General features: G+C 38.1%; 4 protein-coding genes across 4 annotated transcripts; 2 read left to right on the top strand and 2 right to left on the bottom strand.

Moving 5' to 3' along the window:
* Nucleotides 1–498: 498 nt before the first annotated feature.
* Nucleotides 499–3,222, bottom strand: LOC103438225 (putative pentatricopeptide repeat-containing protein At3g15130). Its single transcript, XM_008376754.2, has 4 exons — nucleotides 2,686–3,222; nucleotides 1,487–2,023; nucleotides 857–896; nucleotides 499–764 (listed from the first exon to the last, which is right to left on the bottom strand). Exons 1-4 carry the CDS (start codon nucleotides 3,220–3,222, stop codon nucleotides 499–501), a joined length of 1,380 nt encoding a protein of 459 aa, XP_008374976.2.
* Nucleotides 3,223–3,514: 292 nt separating this feature from the next.
* LOC103437774 (ribosome biogenesis protein NOP53-like) lies at nucleotides 3,515–7,314 on the top strand. Its single transcript, XM_008376279.4, has 12 exons — nucleotides 3,515–3,791; nucleotides 4,884–5,056; nucleotides 5,135–5,180; nucleotides 5,290–5,315; nucleotides 5,558–5,638; nucleotides 5,739–5,849; nucleotides 5,985–6,073; nucleotides 6,181–6,300; nucleotides 6,382–6,504; nucleotides 6,589–6,655; nucleotides 6,749–6,825; nucleotides 6,949–7,314. The coding sequence occupies exons 1-12, from the start codon at nucleotides 3,623–3,625 to the stop codon at nucleotides 6,953–6,955; spliced, it is 1,089 nt and encodes a 362-aa protein (XP_008374501.2). The 5' UTR covers nucleotides 3,515–3,622; the 3' UTR covers nucleotides 6,956–7,314.
* An 888-nt stretch (nucleotides 7,315–8,202) lies between these two features.
* On the top strand, nucleotides 8,203–10,199 carry LOC103437764 (uncharacterized). Its single transcript, XM_008376267.4, has 6 exons — nucleotides 8,203–8,359; nucleotides 8,462–8,537; nucleotides 8,644–8,751; nucleotides 8,871–8,969; nucleotides 9,247–9,372; nucleotides 9,863–10,199. Exons 1-6 carry the CDS (start codon nucleotides 8,330–8,332, stop codon nucleotides 10,033–10,035), a joined length of 612 nt encoding a protein of 203 aa, XP_008374489.1. The 5' UTR covers nucleotides 8,203–8,329; the 3' UTR covers nucleotides 10,036–10,199.
* A 135-nt stretch (nucleotides 10,200–10,334) lies between these two features.
* LOC103437754 (amino acid transporter AVT6C-like) lies at nucleotides 10,335–13,183 on the bottom strand. Its single transcript, XM_008376256.4, has 5 exons — nucleotides 12,711–13,183; nucleotides 12,298–12,450; nucleotides 11,806–12,009; nucleotides 11,022–11,487; nucleotides 10,335–10,611 (listed from the first exon to the last, which is right to left on the bottom strand). The coding sequence occupies exons 1-5, from the start codon at nucleotides 13,066–13,068 to the stop codon at nucleotides 10,485–10,487; spliced, it is 1,308 nt and encodes a 435-aa protein (XP_008374478.2). The 5' UTR covers nucleotides 13,069–13,183; the 3' UTR covers nucleotides 10,335–10,484.
* Between the last annotated feature and the right edge of the window lie 1,351 nt (nucleotides 13,184–14,534).

Genomic DNA, 14,534 nt, shown 5'->3' with positions numbered 1-14,534 from the left:
TTGCAAAGAAGAAGGGGATGTTGTTTTGAATTATCATATTGATATTTGAGTTGTAAACTCATTTTTATGTGTCTTTCTCTTGTTTAAGAGTCTGCAGCTTTGTTATTTCTAGTGTCGACGTCGTAAGCTGGTATTAGAATCAAAGTTATTAGGGTTTTCAGGTCTCTCATCGCACCAGAAGATAGTGGACAATACATATCCATCATATCTATCATTTTAATTCGCTTCTATTTGCTGCGCCTGCATCACATGATGGTTGGTGTATTGCTCTATAAGATATAGTATGAGTGAACGACACAATTAATATGACATGTGAATTAGTTGCATCACATGGTGCAGTTCGTGGATATGAATGATTGAACCTCACTCATATTTTGATGTGAGTTCCTTCAGTAAATACTTAGTGTTGTAGATAAAATATGTCCCATCCCCATATACAATTCAGGAAAAGTAGTCAACCTCCTTTATCCAGCTCATTACATAAAACAAAGCTGAACCCTAAACAAATGAGTTGAAAAGCCTGACTTCAGAATAGGATTTCCACTTGGTTTTCCTCAAAGTCAGGAGAACAAGTTGCATACCCCTTTCTCTGCACCTCTTATCACGAGGTATGAAATTCGGTGCAGCTGTACGGTTCAATAGCTTTGTATCGGTGGATGTTGTTGAATAGTTGTGAGCCCCAGGGTCCTTAACGATGAACTCAATCCTGCTACCTGACCCTATACACAGCCCCTTGAGTACATCTCCTGTGCCCGAAAAATTATCTGTGATCAAAGAAGCCAAAAATCCACCATAGTTAATTGCACAATGATATTTAGTTGGCATTCATAGTTTTTCATCTGTAGTCTGCATGTACCTCGATGCTCCGCTCCCAAGCATGAAGAAGAGCTGAGCAGCTGAAAAAAGAAATCATTGAATGTACATGGCACTTCCGCCCTCGGAATTTTATCATCTAAACATTCATTTGCTCTTAGTTGCTACCACTTCTCTTTAGAGTGATCATATATACCACACCTGAACATTTTGTCCCCCTACTTGACATGCTTATACAAGAAATATTGAACAAATTGATGGCATTAATCTTTTCTACTCAGCAAGCTCATCCAGGCATCCCCCTTTATCTACCAAATTCACATCTTGCAATACATAACACAAATCTGGAATGTAACCCATGGATTTGAGTTTCACTCTCAGCACTTCTACCTTTGCGTATATATCATGCTTTTCAGGATGTTGTTGATCCCCTGCATAAAATTTGTGGATTCTACCTTTCACAGAAATCCAACTACAACCTGGTTCATTTTTCACACCTCGGTCACTCATCACATCGCTCAGACTAAGTCCATCTTCATAACTCCCTGTCCTGATATAAGTGTTGGATAGAAGAAGATAGGTATCCGAGGATTCTGGTGTAACCGAAAGAATCTTCTCAGCTGCAATCTCCCCCAACTCAACATTTTCATGCTCCCAACAAAGTCTGCCATACCATTTCGTTGGGCTCAATTGGCATCCTTTCTATGAACTCCATTGCATCATTAAGACGGCCTGCACGACCTAAGAGATCAACAATACAAGCATAATGTTCCATCTTTGACACCACCCCATATGATTTTTCCATTTGATGAAAATGATTGAGGCCTTCTTTTACCATACCACGGTGGCTGCATGCAAACAGAACACACAATAGTGTCACATCATTCGCCTTCACACCCATCTGCACCATTCTCTTAAGGAGTTCAAGGGCATCCTCGACAAGCCCATGTTGAGCATGGCCTGATATAATAGCAGTCCATGAAACTGTATCCGGTTCAGAAATCCTCTCATAGACCTCTTGTGCCTCAGCTATATTACCACATTTGGCATACATGTCGACTAGTGCACTTTCTATACACTTTTCTGTGTCCAAGCCAACCTTGCAAAGGAGGCCATGGACTTGCTGACCATACTCAAGGAAACAAAAGCTGGCACATGCAACAAGCACACTAGAAATGGTAAACTCGTTTAGTGTAAAGCCTTTTTCTCTCTGTTGGAAATTCAAATAAAAACAGGTTGTCAATGATTAAAGTTAGTTGTTAGTTCTTTCCAGGTTGTTCACCTACAACTACAAACATCATTACTCCCTCCATCTGTCAGCCGAAAGGTGATTACAAGACAGTAGTGTGCTGCCATGTGATAGCTGAACTACTTTTAGAAAAGTTGCATGTGTGTGTGCATCAAAAGGTGGTTTATGTGTGAAAGGGTGTAAAGATGGTAAACACCATCATTCATTACATGACAAGTTGTATTTGTTTATTAAAAGCACTTTAGTGGTTTGTCACTTTTTGCATGTATAACTAAGCCTCTTGCAAGGCTTTAGTATATTACATCAGAATCTCATTTCCATTTCAGCTTGTAAGCAATTGAGTTTGTAACCTCTTCTAATATTTCAAAGTGTGTTGTTATCAACAAGCTTGCTACTTCTCTCCTTTCGTTTGTCCAATTTTATTAAGAGTGATAGTGAGAGGTGTGATAAAGTTAGAAAACTTATCACCCACATATTTTTGTTATTGAGTTAGTAAACTTTGAATACCAACACTCTCAACTTTGAGAAGACTGTCAGTGCATCCTCCCATTCAGAACATTGTGAACAAGCAGTCACCAGTGTTGTCCAAGATACTAAATCTCTCTCTTCTATCCTTCAAAGACCTTCTGTACGTCTTCGAGCAACTCACATTTGGCATATGCATTGGAGACGCTTGTAACTTTCATTTCTATCCCGGACTTTAAAACCATCCAGTGAATTTCCTTTCCTAAATGCAAACATTTCAACGCAGCTATTGCATTGAAAACACTGCAGTAAGTGTATTTGTCTGGTTTTATATTGTTTGCGCACATTCTCACAAAGAGCTCCAATGCTTCTTGGTTGTGACCGCACTGTGAATAGCCAGAGATCATTGCATTCCATGGCGGATTGGTTTTACAACTGGTGAAATTCAAGTCAAAAACTGATCTGGCATCAGACAAAGACTTGCATTTGGCGTACATATCAATAAGAGCAGTTCCTACAAGAACACTGGACTCCATGCCCAATTCAGATGCGTAACTGTGAACAATCTTGCTCTTGTCAAGATCACCTAACTTCCCGACTGCTTTTGAGATGCTGATGAGTGTATACAAATTCGGTGTGATTCCTTCTTTCTGCTTTCTTAGAAATTGATCAAATTCGGTGTGATTCCGACTCATAGGGAGTACAATGGCAGCTTATGCCTTGAAATGTCTCTCTGTTATCGGAACCATCTTTTCCGAAGCCCACCACTGCATTCGACAACGAATTTGAATGTTCTGTATATTATTTTGCTCACATAAATAAATAAATAATAAAAAGCTTTTGCCTTCAATAGAATTAAAAAAAGCAAAAAGAAAAAAGAAAAACTAACGGAAATTTTTTGAAAATTTTTAATTTTAATAATAAGAATAAAATAAAATAAATAGTATGATTTTAACGTAAAAATATAATTTTTCGTTAGACCAGCGAAATAACGACTTCGCTCTCCCCCATTCAGTCGTTAGGGTTTATAAACTCACTCCCTAAACCCACAGAGAAAGCAGGGCGCTTCGGAACTCAGAACCAGAGAGAAAAGGTATGGGGAAGAAAGCCAAGACCTCCAGGAAGGGAAAGAAGGCATGGAGGGCAAACATCAGCACCGATGACATCCACGACTTCTTCGAGCAGTCCACCAAGGACGCTCTTTCCGGCGGCTCTCTTGCCTCCGCCGCCGCCGAGTCCCTCTTCTTCGAAGACAAGTCCAAAGGTACCTCCTTTCTCCACCACGGTGCTTTTACCTTCATGCCTTTTGGGTTTTCCAAAGTTTCCAATCATCCCCTTTTCCTGCAATTGCAAGCTGGTTGACATTGAATTAATTCGGTTTCTAAGGACTTGTGAGGTGAATTGGTGCGGAAATTAGAATTTGTTTTGTGCTGGGGTTTGTGGTTTAAACTTATCGAAATACGAAGCCAACGAATAAATGGAAGAGTTTTATTGGAATTTCACATTATTGTGTGTTGTAAATTTGATTGGTTTGCTGCATTTTCTGTTAAAAGAGCTTTCTTTAACTTCATGTGATGGTGAAACAAACTCTGATATTTTACGAAGAACTGTTTTTTTTCTTTTTTTTGCGGAAGAAAATGAGGGCCATTTTGCTTGGAGGGAAAGAGAATGGAATCCTTAGGCCCCGTTTGGGATTGAGGTGATTTTAAAAAAAGCCACTGTGAAAAAAAGTTGAGGGTCATTTTTGTGTTTGGTAAACTGAAAAAAAAAAAAGCTTATTTTGGAAGCTGCTGTGAGAATAAGCTGAAAATCAAAGGAAAAGCTGAAGCTGCTATTTGCTGCTTTGAAAAAAAGCCAGTTTTTTCAAAGCACACGGAGCTACAATGCTCCTTTAATGAAAAGACACACTATCATCCTGCTTTTTTTTCCAAAAGCACTTTCACAAAAAAGTTTACCAAACACTCTACTGGCTTTATTTCACAGCCGCTTATTCTCACAGCACAGCCGCTTATTCTTACAGCAGCTTTTTTTTCAAAGCACAGCAATACCAAACCAGCCCTTAGAGTGGTAGATTTTCTAGATTATGCTTGGATTTGGATAGAATTTAGCTTGAATTTTTGTTTAAGGATTAGACTCTTAGTCAATCCGTCGTTTAAAGCTCCGAAAGAATCTCATTGTATTCAATCCGGGTTTGATTACTGTATAGAAATCTGGAGTGAGTCAAATAGGCACTGATTGATAAGTATACTTACTAGTGTGGTCCAGTTCAGTTCCTTTCTTTTGTTTTATGCTCTCTGTTTTCTTACTCATTTTCTTTAGTTAGTGGAACTGAACTTGTGTGCTTTGGTCTGACCAGATCTTTCGGTGAAGAGGAAGATTGAAAAACATAGACAGAAAGTACTCCACGTTGAGAGCATGCTACAGAAAAACCCATTTGTACAACCAGTGCATTCTTCGACACAGAAGAAATCCAAGAAAGCACATAAAAAGGTTCCAGAACTGATGGATGGATCTGAATGGAGTCCTAAGGTCAGTTGTTATATGTAAAACTGCAGATGTTATCTAGTTCTAGCAGTTTTGTATTAATTTTAGTTTGAAATCTCACAGGGTTCTGTCTCACATTCTGGCATGGCTGACTTATGGGGATATACAGGTTCCTCAACCTTAACATCTATGGCATTGTTTCCACTATTTTATTACTTTTTTTTTCTTTTATTATACGGTTCTGTGCATTACATTGACTGTTTTTAACTCTCACGCAGGTGACGACAACAAAAAAACCAAGAAGGTAAGGCTTGTCGTTTAAGTTCAAGAATATGATCATATTGTTGTTCATATTGGTTCTTGTCTGTTTCTGTAACTCTAATTCCACTAGTGGTAATGCGCTAAGATGCATCATGGATCGCATCTTATCTAGGAGTCATATAGAATCTGAAGCAGCATTTGGCTGCTGTGTTATTGTTTGAATAGTCACAGTTTTAGCAAACATTCCATGGCTCTTAGTTGATAGATTTTATTGAATTTTTGAAGATGAAGAAGCCATCAATTATTCCTGCCGTAGAAGTTGAGCCTCCGGGATCCTCATTCAATCCCACATTTGAAAGTCATCAGGTAATTTCTTAATATCTGCCATTTGGTACTTTTTTTTGGTTAACCTTTTAGCTTGTATGGCGTAAAGTTCTCTCATCTTTGCCTCGTTTTCTCAATCCAGGAAACATTGGCTCATGCTGTTGCAGAAGAAATGGGGAAAGTCTATAAAAAAGAGCTAGGAGCTCAACCGGTTCCTTTAACCGTTCCTGGGGAGGCTGTTGATGAAGAAGAAGTGAGTGTCTTTTGTTCCTATCATTTTTGTCACAATAAACCAGATAGACATGAAGTCATAACGACAAATATTTTATGTTAGTTTAATTTTTTTGTACATAACTGTGAACCTTACGGGACCAATCTACTTTATTAGATGTATTTTCTCGAGGCAGATGAAGGCACTGATGATGATATGAATCAAGAAAATTTGGATGAGAATGGGGATGCTGCATCCGAGAAAAGGTGAGCCCAATTTTTTTTTTTATATTGCTAATATTCTGTTCCATGCATCATAAGGCCATCAAAACTAAAATGCCACGATTCATGTTGCTTGAAAAAACATGGTGCAGGCCTTTAAAAACAAAGAGGGTGACAACAGTCGTCTTAAATAAGAGAGCTAGGCGTAAAGAACAGCTTAAAAAGGAAGCAGAAGCGAGAGAGGCCAAGAAGCTTTCTAAAGAAATTGATGGGTTATTACTTATACAACTTTTGTCTCTAGAGTACGCTGGTGAAGATTACACTCTAAGAATTGCTTTGTCCCTTGGTCACAGCTTACCAGATATCATTGAGGAAATAGCTAAAGAGGACGAGGAGAGGCATAAAAGACATCTTCGACAAGTTGTAGCTAAGGAAGAAAAACGAAAGTCATGTCCCCCACGACTGGGAAAGCATAAGTATGTCTTAAGCAATGCTTTCTCTCTCACGCCTTTAGTATCATTTTTGTTTTTATCTTCCTTTTTGTAATCCTTCTATTACAGGTTCGAGCCTGCCCCGATTCAAGTCCTCTTGTCTGAAGAAATAACTGGATCCCTCCGTAAGCTAAAGGTACAACGCACTTTTCTTGCTTACATTCTTTTTCTTTGTGTTCAGACAAGACTGGGGGGAAGTCTAATTGCTTCTTTCATTTTTTCCCAAAAGGGTTGTTCCACCCTTGTCAAGGATCGGTTCAAGAGCCTCGAAAAAAGAGGACTAATCCCACCAAAACCGAACAAAAGGTTTGCCAAAATTCTCTTCATCTCTTAAACCAGGTTTCTTTGGGGGTTCATTGGACTTTGTTTGAACTTGCAAGTTTAATCAAACTTGTTATTTTTTTTCCTTTCCTGCACAAACTTCAACAGGAAATAGAAGTTTTTTTCTTGATCTGAAAGCATGGATCCGAAGTCAGCTTTCTTGTTCAAGGAAGATCAGTCGACTCCACATAGTGGGATAAAGATAACTATAAAGTTTTATTGTTTTGTTGTTGCTGACTTCATGTTCTAAGGAAATCAGCTACGGTGATCAGCAGATTTTGTCAACAGTCGAGCTCAAAAGTTTTATAGTTATCTTAATCCTACTCCTTTTCAGTTTTTAATTTTGTATTTGTTACCCAAATTCGTAGTTCAAAAATAGATCCAGTTGTAATCGACAAAAATATGTATGATGCTGGTGCCTTTTTGGTTTTTCGGTTTCAAGGTGAATTAAATTAATGAGTTACATTAACCTCATCATACAGAAGATTCTTGGCTATCCCTGACTATATATCTCTCTGAGTCTCTCGTCACTCGTTACATGATGAGAGGTATAGACGTACACCGAAAATTAGGAAAAAAAAAAAGAGAACTATAATTTTGTAGAGGAATGTAAAAATGAAATACAAGAAATTATGGAATCAATTCTAGTCGGTTGGAGCAAGGGACGCCTAATGATGCAAGGTGTAGCGGATAGAAACAAAATAAAATGATAGATATAATGGATAGGTAAGGTCTACTATCTCCTAGCGTAAGGAGATGCCTGAAAACCCTATAAACTTTGGTTTTAGTACTAGCCTACAATGTAGACACTAGAAATAATAAAGCAGCATACTCTTAAACAAGAGAAAAACACAAATATGAGATAGAAATCTCTCTAAATATTTCATTCACCAACAAAAATGTCCAACCTCATTCATCTTACAGAAAGTGGTGGTATGTATAACCATTTTGTAACATACATTCAAAAATTAAAATGGCAACAAACTTAAAATGACAAAAAACTGAAAATTACATAAAGAAAGTAATCCAATCAACCAAAAAATGTCCAAAACGTCGTGGCTATTATTAAGAGCTACTAATGTCTGTTATTAAGTTCTTCTGATTGGTTATAGTCATTGATTTTATCCCAATGATTCAATAAAGGCATCGGCGAACTGATCTGCATCAGCACCCAATTCGATTTTCTCATCTTGTACTTTGCTCTAAATTTGAATACTCGCACTCGTAAGTTTAAAACTTTACTTTGTAGTTTAGACGAATTTAGTATGAATTAAAAATAATAATTAATTTTCTAAATTAAAGGAAGTTTAAAAAGAATATAATTTTTTCTTGGACTGCAAGTAAAAGGCCCATTGGATTTAGACCCAAAAATAACAGAAAACCACCTGACCCAGACCCTTCGGCCTTTTACTCTTCCCCGGGAGTCCAAAGACGGACCTGCTCTTCAGTTCCGCCGCACCGAGCTTCGGAGGAGTCACCTCTTCGCACCATGCGCACGTTAGCATCCAAGCTCACCGCTGTAAGCTCCCTCTTCGAATTGGTTTCCGTCCAACATTCCGTTCCTCTTTTTCTTCATTCGAACTTCTCCGTTCTGATTGTGATGTGAAAATTTCTCGATCAGTATTCGAAGTATTACTGTACAAGAAGCCCGGTGCGCAATGCGCCGCCCCGCAATTTCTCAACTCACAACGGAAGAGGTAATTCGAATGTTTGCCCATCTCAAGATTTCATCTTTGATTCCGTAAGTTTCTGTTTGGTTGCCGAGAAAATGAAGGAAAATTGAGTTCTGGTATTGGATTGCAGATGAGCTCTCCCTCGAAGAGGAAGCTGAAAGAAAAATTGGATGGATGTTGAAGCTGATATTTGCTGGGACTGCAACTTGCGTAGCTTACAACATCATGCCTTATATGGGTATTGTAATCTTTAGCTAATTTATCTTAATTTTTGTTTTTAATTTATGAATTAATAAGAAATTCGTCAGTTACTCGGTTTTTGCTTGATTTTACTCTTGTATTTTACTACATTTCCAGGGGATACTTTATTGCAACAGTCCGTGTCGCTGTTGACAGTCAAGGATCCTTTGTTTAAGAGAATGGGGGCTTCTCGATTGGCTCAGTTTGCGGTTGATGGTAACTTTCGTAGCTTGATTTTCTTTTCTATCAGTGTCTAATTTTGAGAAAGCTCATTCATTGAGATATATACCTGCTTGCCTTGTTGGTAAAGCAATTCACTTTTGATATTGTAAAGCACACCTGGTAATGAATTACCATTTACAGTTTGCACTGGAATCGTTTTCAGAAACTTTCTTGTGTTTGAGCTGCGTAACATATAAGTGCTCATTTCATTTCTCTGATCTACAGCTGTGAAATCAGGTTGTAAATTTTTATGTTTTCTCTTGATTTACAGATGAAAGGAGAATGAAAATTGTGGAGATGGGTGGTGCTCAAGAGCTCGTGAATATGTTGGGGGCCGCTAAGGATGACAGCACAAGGAAGGAGGCTTTGAAAGCTCTTACCGCTCTATCACCCTCAGGTCAGACATTTTCATTCACAGTTGGTACTACATGCACCTATGTTTATACTTTGAAATTTTGGTAATTTTATAGAATAGGTGTGTATCAGCTTAAATTCTGGGATGCTAAAGATACTGCCATCATACATTCCTGATGGTAAAGTGTAGCCTTAAAACATTTGGAGATGCACGAAGCGTATATTGTATGCCCCAAACATTCACGTTTTGAAACAATATAGCTGTTGCTGAGAGTATTTCACCTGTAAGAGTAATACGCATTTAATAATTGCGGTAAATTTTGACAGTTCACTTTCAGCATTTGTTAAGAGTTTGTGATGGAAGCGTTTAGAAAACAATATACATGTTAACAAAATTAATTTTGTGAGTCTGCAAAACGTTAACTTCCGAAAGCTGCTTTCGCATAATGTATTGGATACGACTGTATTAATGCTATGTTAATCAGTTCTCTCTTATTGCTTTCGGTTGTTTAATCTATTTTCTGTAACTGCAGATAAAGCTCTTGGAGCTTTACACCAAGCTGGGGCAATCCCAGTTATCAGATCCACCCCTGATTCTCTGGAGAATGCTGAAATCGAGAAATACAAGTCGGGCTTACTCAGGAGATTCCAAGATCAGAGATACGATTTTCCAACCGCAGATGTTTCAAGGTCTTTAGATTATTAATCTTCAATTATAGGCTGCATCACAACCTCTACAACGCCATGTTTCGATTTGTAAGAACAGACGGGTATGCCCCGTATCTTCCCTTTTGTCCTTTAAACGTAGTAAACAGAGTTTGAATTCAGCAAATTGGCTTTAACTCATATGAATGATCACCTTTTATTGCCTATGCATTTGCATGCTAGCTAGTTTTAAGTTTATTTGTAGTTCTCCACAAATGTTTCACCCGTGCACAAACCCTACTTCGACATTAGAAAACCATTGCATATTCAAGCAATAGTCGATGAAAATGGATCTGTAAATGCCGGAATTTGGTCATGATGCCGTTTGATTTATGTTTTTGGTACAAACTTAGAGAATGCATGTAGAAACAATACTATGAATAATAATACACGAAAATACAAGCCACCTCAACGACAACAAAAATGGTGAAAACAAAAATGGAAAATCAACTAGGACTTGTTCCCAAAAATGTTATATACATTGGTGGAAATGGCAGTTGCACTTGTTACTACTGCCAGGACTACCATTACAGTTGCCATGGTCCTGTCCCTTCTTGTAGATATGCCATGTACATCCCTGTAATTTCATAGAACAAAAAGATTGTCAAGTTCCACATGAGAGCATGTTACCAGTTGGTCGAGTGGCACTCAGTTTGTACTTTCTTGACGAGGGCCCGTTTGAAAATGTTTATATAAAAGGCATTTTCATTCATAAAGGTCTTTGCTAGAAGTGGTTTTACAAGTAACACATTGAAATCTTGATCAATTTCATGTGCTTCCTTAGAAAGCAACTCTAGAAAGTGCTTTTATGACCTGTAAAAACTTGTTTGTAAGCTTTTTTATTAGAAGTGCTTTTACAAGCAACGCATTGAAATCTTTATTATAATTCCACGTGCGTCCTTTAAAAACAGCTCCAGAAGCTCTTTCAACTCTTTCAAAAGGAGTCCCAAAGAGAGTTGTTAATAAAAAGAAAAGTAGAGAGAGTACCTTAGAACAATTGCACCCGGAAAAATGAAGGCAAGGCAGACGGCAGAAGTTGATCCCAAAAACTGAAAAACGTACCAAATGTTTGGGAAGGCAATTGCAGCCAGGTAAGAGAAAACCAGCAGGCCAAGAGTGAGAAGCAGAAATCTCCTAGTATCTGTGGCCAAAAGCGGCTTTTTGGGGAAAAGCAGTTCATCCAAATTTACCCTCAGAGAAAAGTTCAAGAGAGGAAAAACCAACATCAGATGGAGGGCATAGCTTAATCGAACCACATCATTCAGCACTGCCCCCATTGCTGAATCCGAGCTTCTGTCAAAGTTCACAAGTATGTCAGCCATGATTGCATCCCCAAACAAAAGGTACCCAAACAGTCCAATGGAGAAGTAGATGGCTGCACATAGCACCAGTGAGATCCTGACCGCTGATATCATATCCGACGGCTTCCCAAGCTCAAACCCAATTGGGTGCACTTCATGATGTCAATCAGAGTACGCAATGGTCAGAAAGTTTGAGATGTCAATAGTAAATTGACGTAGAACAAATAGCAAAATGGATCGAAGAGCAGCTTGACATGCACAAGTCCTTAGACTTGGGCACATTCCAACCTAGTGCAAACGTCTAGGAAATTAGGTATTTAGTGCTAAATTTTAGGACGTTAACCCTATCTAGTGACAATTACCCCTGTGGAAATTCTCAACTCCGTCCCTATAATTCTTTGAATTCTCTTCTATCCTTTGTGTCATCTGTTCCATATCGTAAATTGTTACCTGAATTGTACATTCCTTACCATTGAAGTGAAAAGTGAAGGCTGTGACAATGACTGGGACAGCAGTGAAAAGGTCAAAGAAGGAGGTTTGTTTGCCCAAGCTTGGTACCAATCTTGGGGTGTTGGTTTTCCCTTCAAAGATTGCATAGATTGCCATGGCTGAACTTATGCCAACAAAAACCACTGCAAGAAGAACTGATATGGCTGAACTGAACCTTAGAGATTCTGCAAATCGACAAATAGATATTAGAAGATTTGCAAAAAAAAATCCCAAAAATGTTAAAGATTTATCATGACAACCAAGTAAAAGTTAGGGCGATCCCAAGCCAACAAGGTCCTTTATTTTGCCAGGATGGGAAAAGAACGTCTACCATACGCAACCTTAGTTTTACTTTGCAAAGAGCCTATTACCACAATTCAAACCCCTGACCTTTCGGCCACAAAGGAACACCACAGTAAAAGTTCTATACAAATTTAACAAAAAAGGGTTTGTGTACTTTAGTGATTACTGACCTACTCGCTTTAACAAAACCAATGGCAGGAAAATGAAAATAAGTGTGAATAGGAGGGCAATATCACGGGAGTTCCACCAATGACTTCCAAACCACTCTTGCAGAACACCTGAATGCCCTTCTCCTGCAGACCCATTTCCAGATAGAACATCCCCTGAAAAACAAACAAAAATAAATTATCCTTTTAATTCTTACTCAGCTCGCATACGTGAATTAGGTTAGTTAACCAGAACCAGGACAATGTATCCATCCTAGTAACCAATTTGATTCGCATCCCGATAAATGCAAGTAATTCTTCGCATCCCGATAAATGCGAGTAGTTTAGAATATAGAATAGTAAAAAAAATAAAAACTCTTGTTAAGCTATATTTAGATACAGAAAATGCCCTAAAAACCAAGAAAATTGAAGCTTACCAATTATTATCTGGTACATAATTAAGCACCCAAGATTAGTGATCATGACACATATTTGTGCGGCAACCGATCCCACCTGCCCAAAAGACTCCCTCATAACGCCGGAATACGTCGTGGATTCGCCGGAATGCGTGAACCTCATCAGGAACTCCACCGAGACGTCGGCCAGCAAAGCAATGATCACAATAAGCACAAAAGCCGGTATCACACCGAGCACCTTGAGAGTTGCCGGTATGGACATAATTCCGGCTCCAATTATGCTCGTGGACACGTTGAACACCGCCCCGGACACTGACCCCCGCCTCACCGGCTTTCTGTCCGACAGAAGTGGCACGTGAGCTCCGGTTGCCGGCGACATTCCGATGGCTGCTCGTTTTTCTTGCAAGAGTGAGTGTATGTTTTGGGGTATGTTGTCTTTTTGTACGTGAAAAGCTTTTAATATCTTTGTGTGTATATATAAATATGTGATGGCTCCTTGAAGGGGTCGGTTTCATTTACCAAAATGCCGTTAATGTGCATGGAGTGTGGTTAATTTGTGGATGTTTAACGGAGGGTAGGATTGGAATTTTAGGTTACTTTAGTGACAGCTTGGAGAGTTGTATTATTGGGTATCATGGTAGTTGACGAAATTGTATTTGGATGGAAAAGTGGGTTATGTGCTTGATTTTGTTTAGTGAAAATATTTTGGGGGTTTTTAAATCAATGGTTTAGAGGAGGAGTCCTTATTGGCAAATTTTTAAACCAATCAATTAGGTTTTTTATTTTGTTTGAAAAGGATGTGGTTTCGTTGCACTGTCTATCTTTATAGGGGCCGAAAATACTCACAAAATCATTTGAACTCTCATGTTTACAATTGTGTAAATCACAGCACTAGAAACCAAACTCAAGCCGTGATGTGTGGAATACAAGCCTTGAATTCATTCCCAACACATGGTGCATTTTTTGCTCACCACCCTACTTATTATTATTAAATTAGTTTAAATTTTAAGATTTGTGTCTATTCACCGTATGTATCTCAAAAGTTAAACTTATCCAATTGTAATAAAAAGGCGGCAAGTATCATCATCACTTGAAGGTGGTCAGCAACCTTATTCCGTTTCTTTTAATTAATTTGCCTAAAATGAAGGGGTGTGCTATTCACACATCCCTTTTTACTTCTAACACACCCTTGTTGATTTCTATCCGTTGATCTTCTTTAATTCATCCGATCCGACGGCAGAAAACTAAAAAGGTGTGGGAGAAGTAAAAAATGGTGTGTCGATATCACACCCCAAAATGAAATCTAATGGCTATTTTGCTCATATTTTTAGCCTTACTAGTGGCAAATTTGATTTAAAATTCAACAAGTGTGAAGCTTTAATCTTATATAATTGGGAATTTTAACGAAAAGCTCTTGGTACTGTTCACTTTAACAAAAAACCATATTTTTACATTAAAAAGTCAATCATGTTACTATTCACTTTACTCTTTATTTTATCCTTATCGTTAAAACTCAAAATTTTCAAACATTTTTCCTTAATTTTCCTTAATTTTCCTTATATAATTTGCATGTTGATCGGCCCAAACCTTAGATGTGACAGAACAATTATTTTGGGTCAATCAGTTTCTTCTTCTTTTTTCTTTTCCTTGTTTGAGAAAAAGGTCGATGCGACTTTTGTTGATGAACGAATATTTCACACATGAAACACATCAATTTGAATACGCATGTAGAGAATTTCTAGCTTTAAGTGATTGAGTGTGTATTCGTTTTGTAACATTCAGAACAATTATCGTCTTTTCTTCTACGTTCTCTCAAAAGAAATAACACATTTAAAAAACGTGAGA

This window comes from Malus domestica, chromosome 01, assembly GCF_042453785.1.
Source record: "Malus domestica chromosome 01, GDT2T_hap1".
Taxonomy (NCBI): domain Eukaryota; kingdom Viridiplantae; phylum Streptophyta; class Magnoliopsida; order Rosales; family Rosaceae; genus Malus; species Malus domestica.
Note: the sequence above shows the minus strand (reverse complement) of the source record. Positions and strands in the feature narration are given on the sequence as shown.

Bases quoted from the DNA above. Each gene is read 5' to 3' on its own strand.
- LOC103437764 (XM_008376267.4), top strand. From the start codon at position 8,330: ATGCGCACGTTAGCATCCAAGCTCACCGCT. The intron at 8,360-8,461 runs GTAAGCTCCCTC...TTTCTCGATCAG, and splicing joins TAGCATCCAAGCTCACCGCT to TATTCGAAGTATTACTGTAC. The intron at 8,970-9,246 runs GTAACTTTCGTA...CTTGATTTACAG, and splicing joins GGCTCAGTTTGCGGTTGATG to ATGAAAGGAGAATGAAAATT.
- LOC103437754 (XM_008376256.4), bottom strand. From the start codon at position 13,068: ATGTCGCCGGCAACCGGAGCTCACGTGCCACTTCTGTCGGACAGAAAG. The intron at 12,451-12,710 runs GTAAGCTTCAAT...TTTGTTTTTCAG, and splicing joins TATGTACCAGATAATAATTG to GGGATGTTCTATCTGGAAAT. The intron at 12,010-12,297 runs GTCAGTAATCAC...GTCGATTTGCAG, and splicing joins GGTTTTGTTAAAGCGAGTAG to AATCTCTAAGGTTCAGTTCA.
- LOC103438225 (XM_008376754.2), bottom strand. From the start codon at position 3,222: ATGAGTCGGAATCACACCGAATTTGATCAATTTCTAAGAAAGCAGAAA. The intron at 2,024-2,685 runs GTCTTTGAAGGA...AATTTCCAACAG, and splicing joins TGCTCGAAGACGTACAGAAG to AGAGAAAAAGGCTTTACACT. The intron at 897-1,486 runs GTATGGCAGACT...TTCTTTTTTCAG, and splicing joins CAATTGAGCCCAACGAAATG to CTGCTCAGCTCTTCTTCATG.
- LOC103437774 (XM_008376279.4), top strand. From the start codon at position 3,623: ATGGGGAAGAAAGCCAAGACCTCCAGGAAGGGAAAGAAGGCATGGAGG. The intron at 5,850-5,984 runs GTGAGTGTCTTT...CTACTTTATTAG, and splicing joins AGGCTGTTGATGAAGAAGAA to ATGTATTTTCTCGAGGCAGA. The intron at 6,656-6,748 runs GTACAACGCACT...TTTTCCCAAAAG, and splicing joins GATCCCTCCGTAAGCTAAAG to GGTTGTTCCACCCTTGTCAA.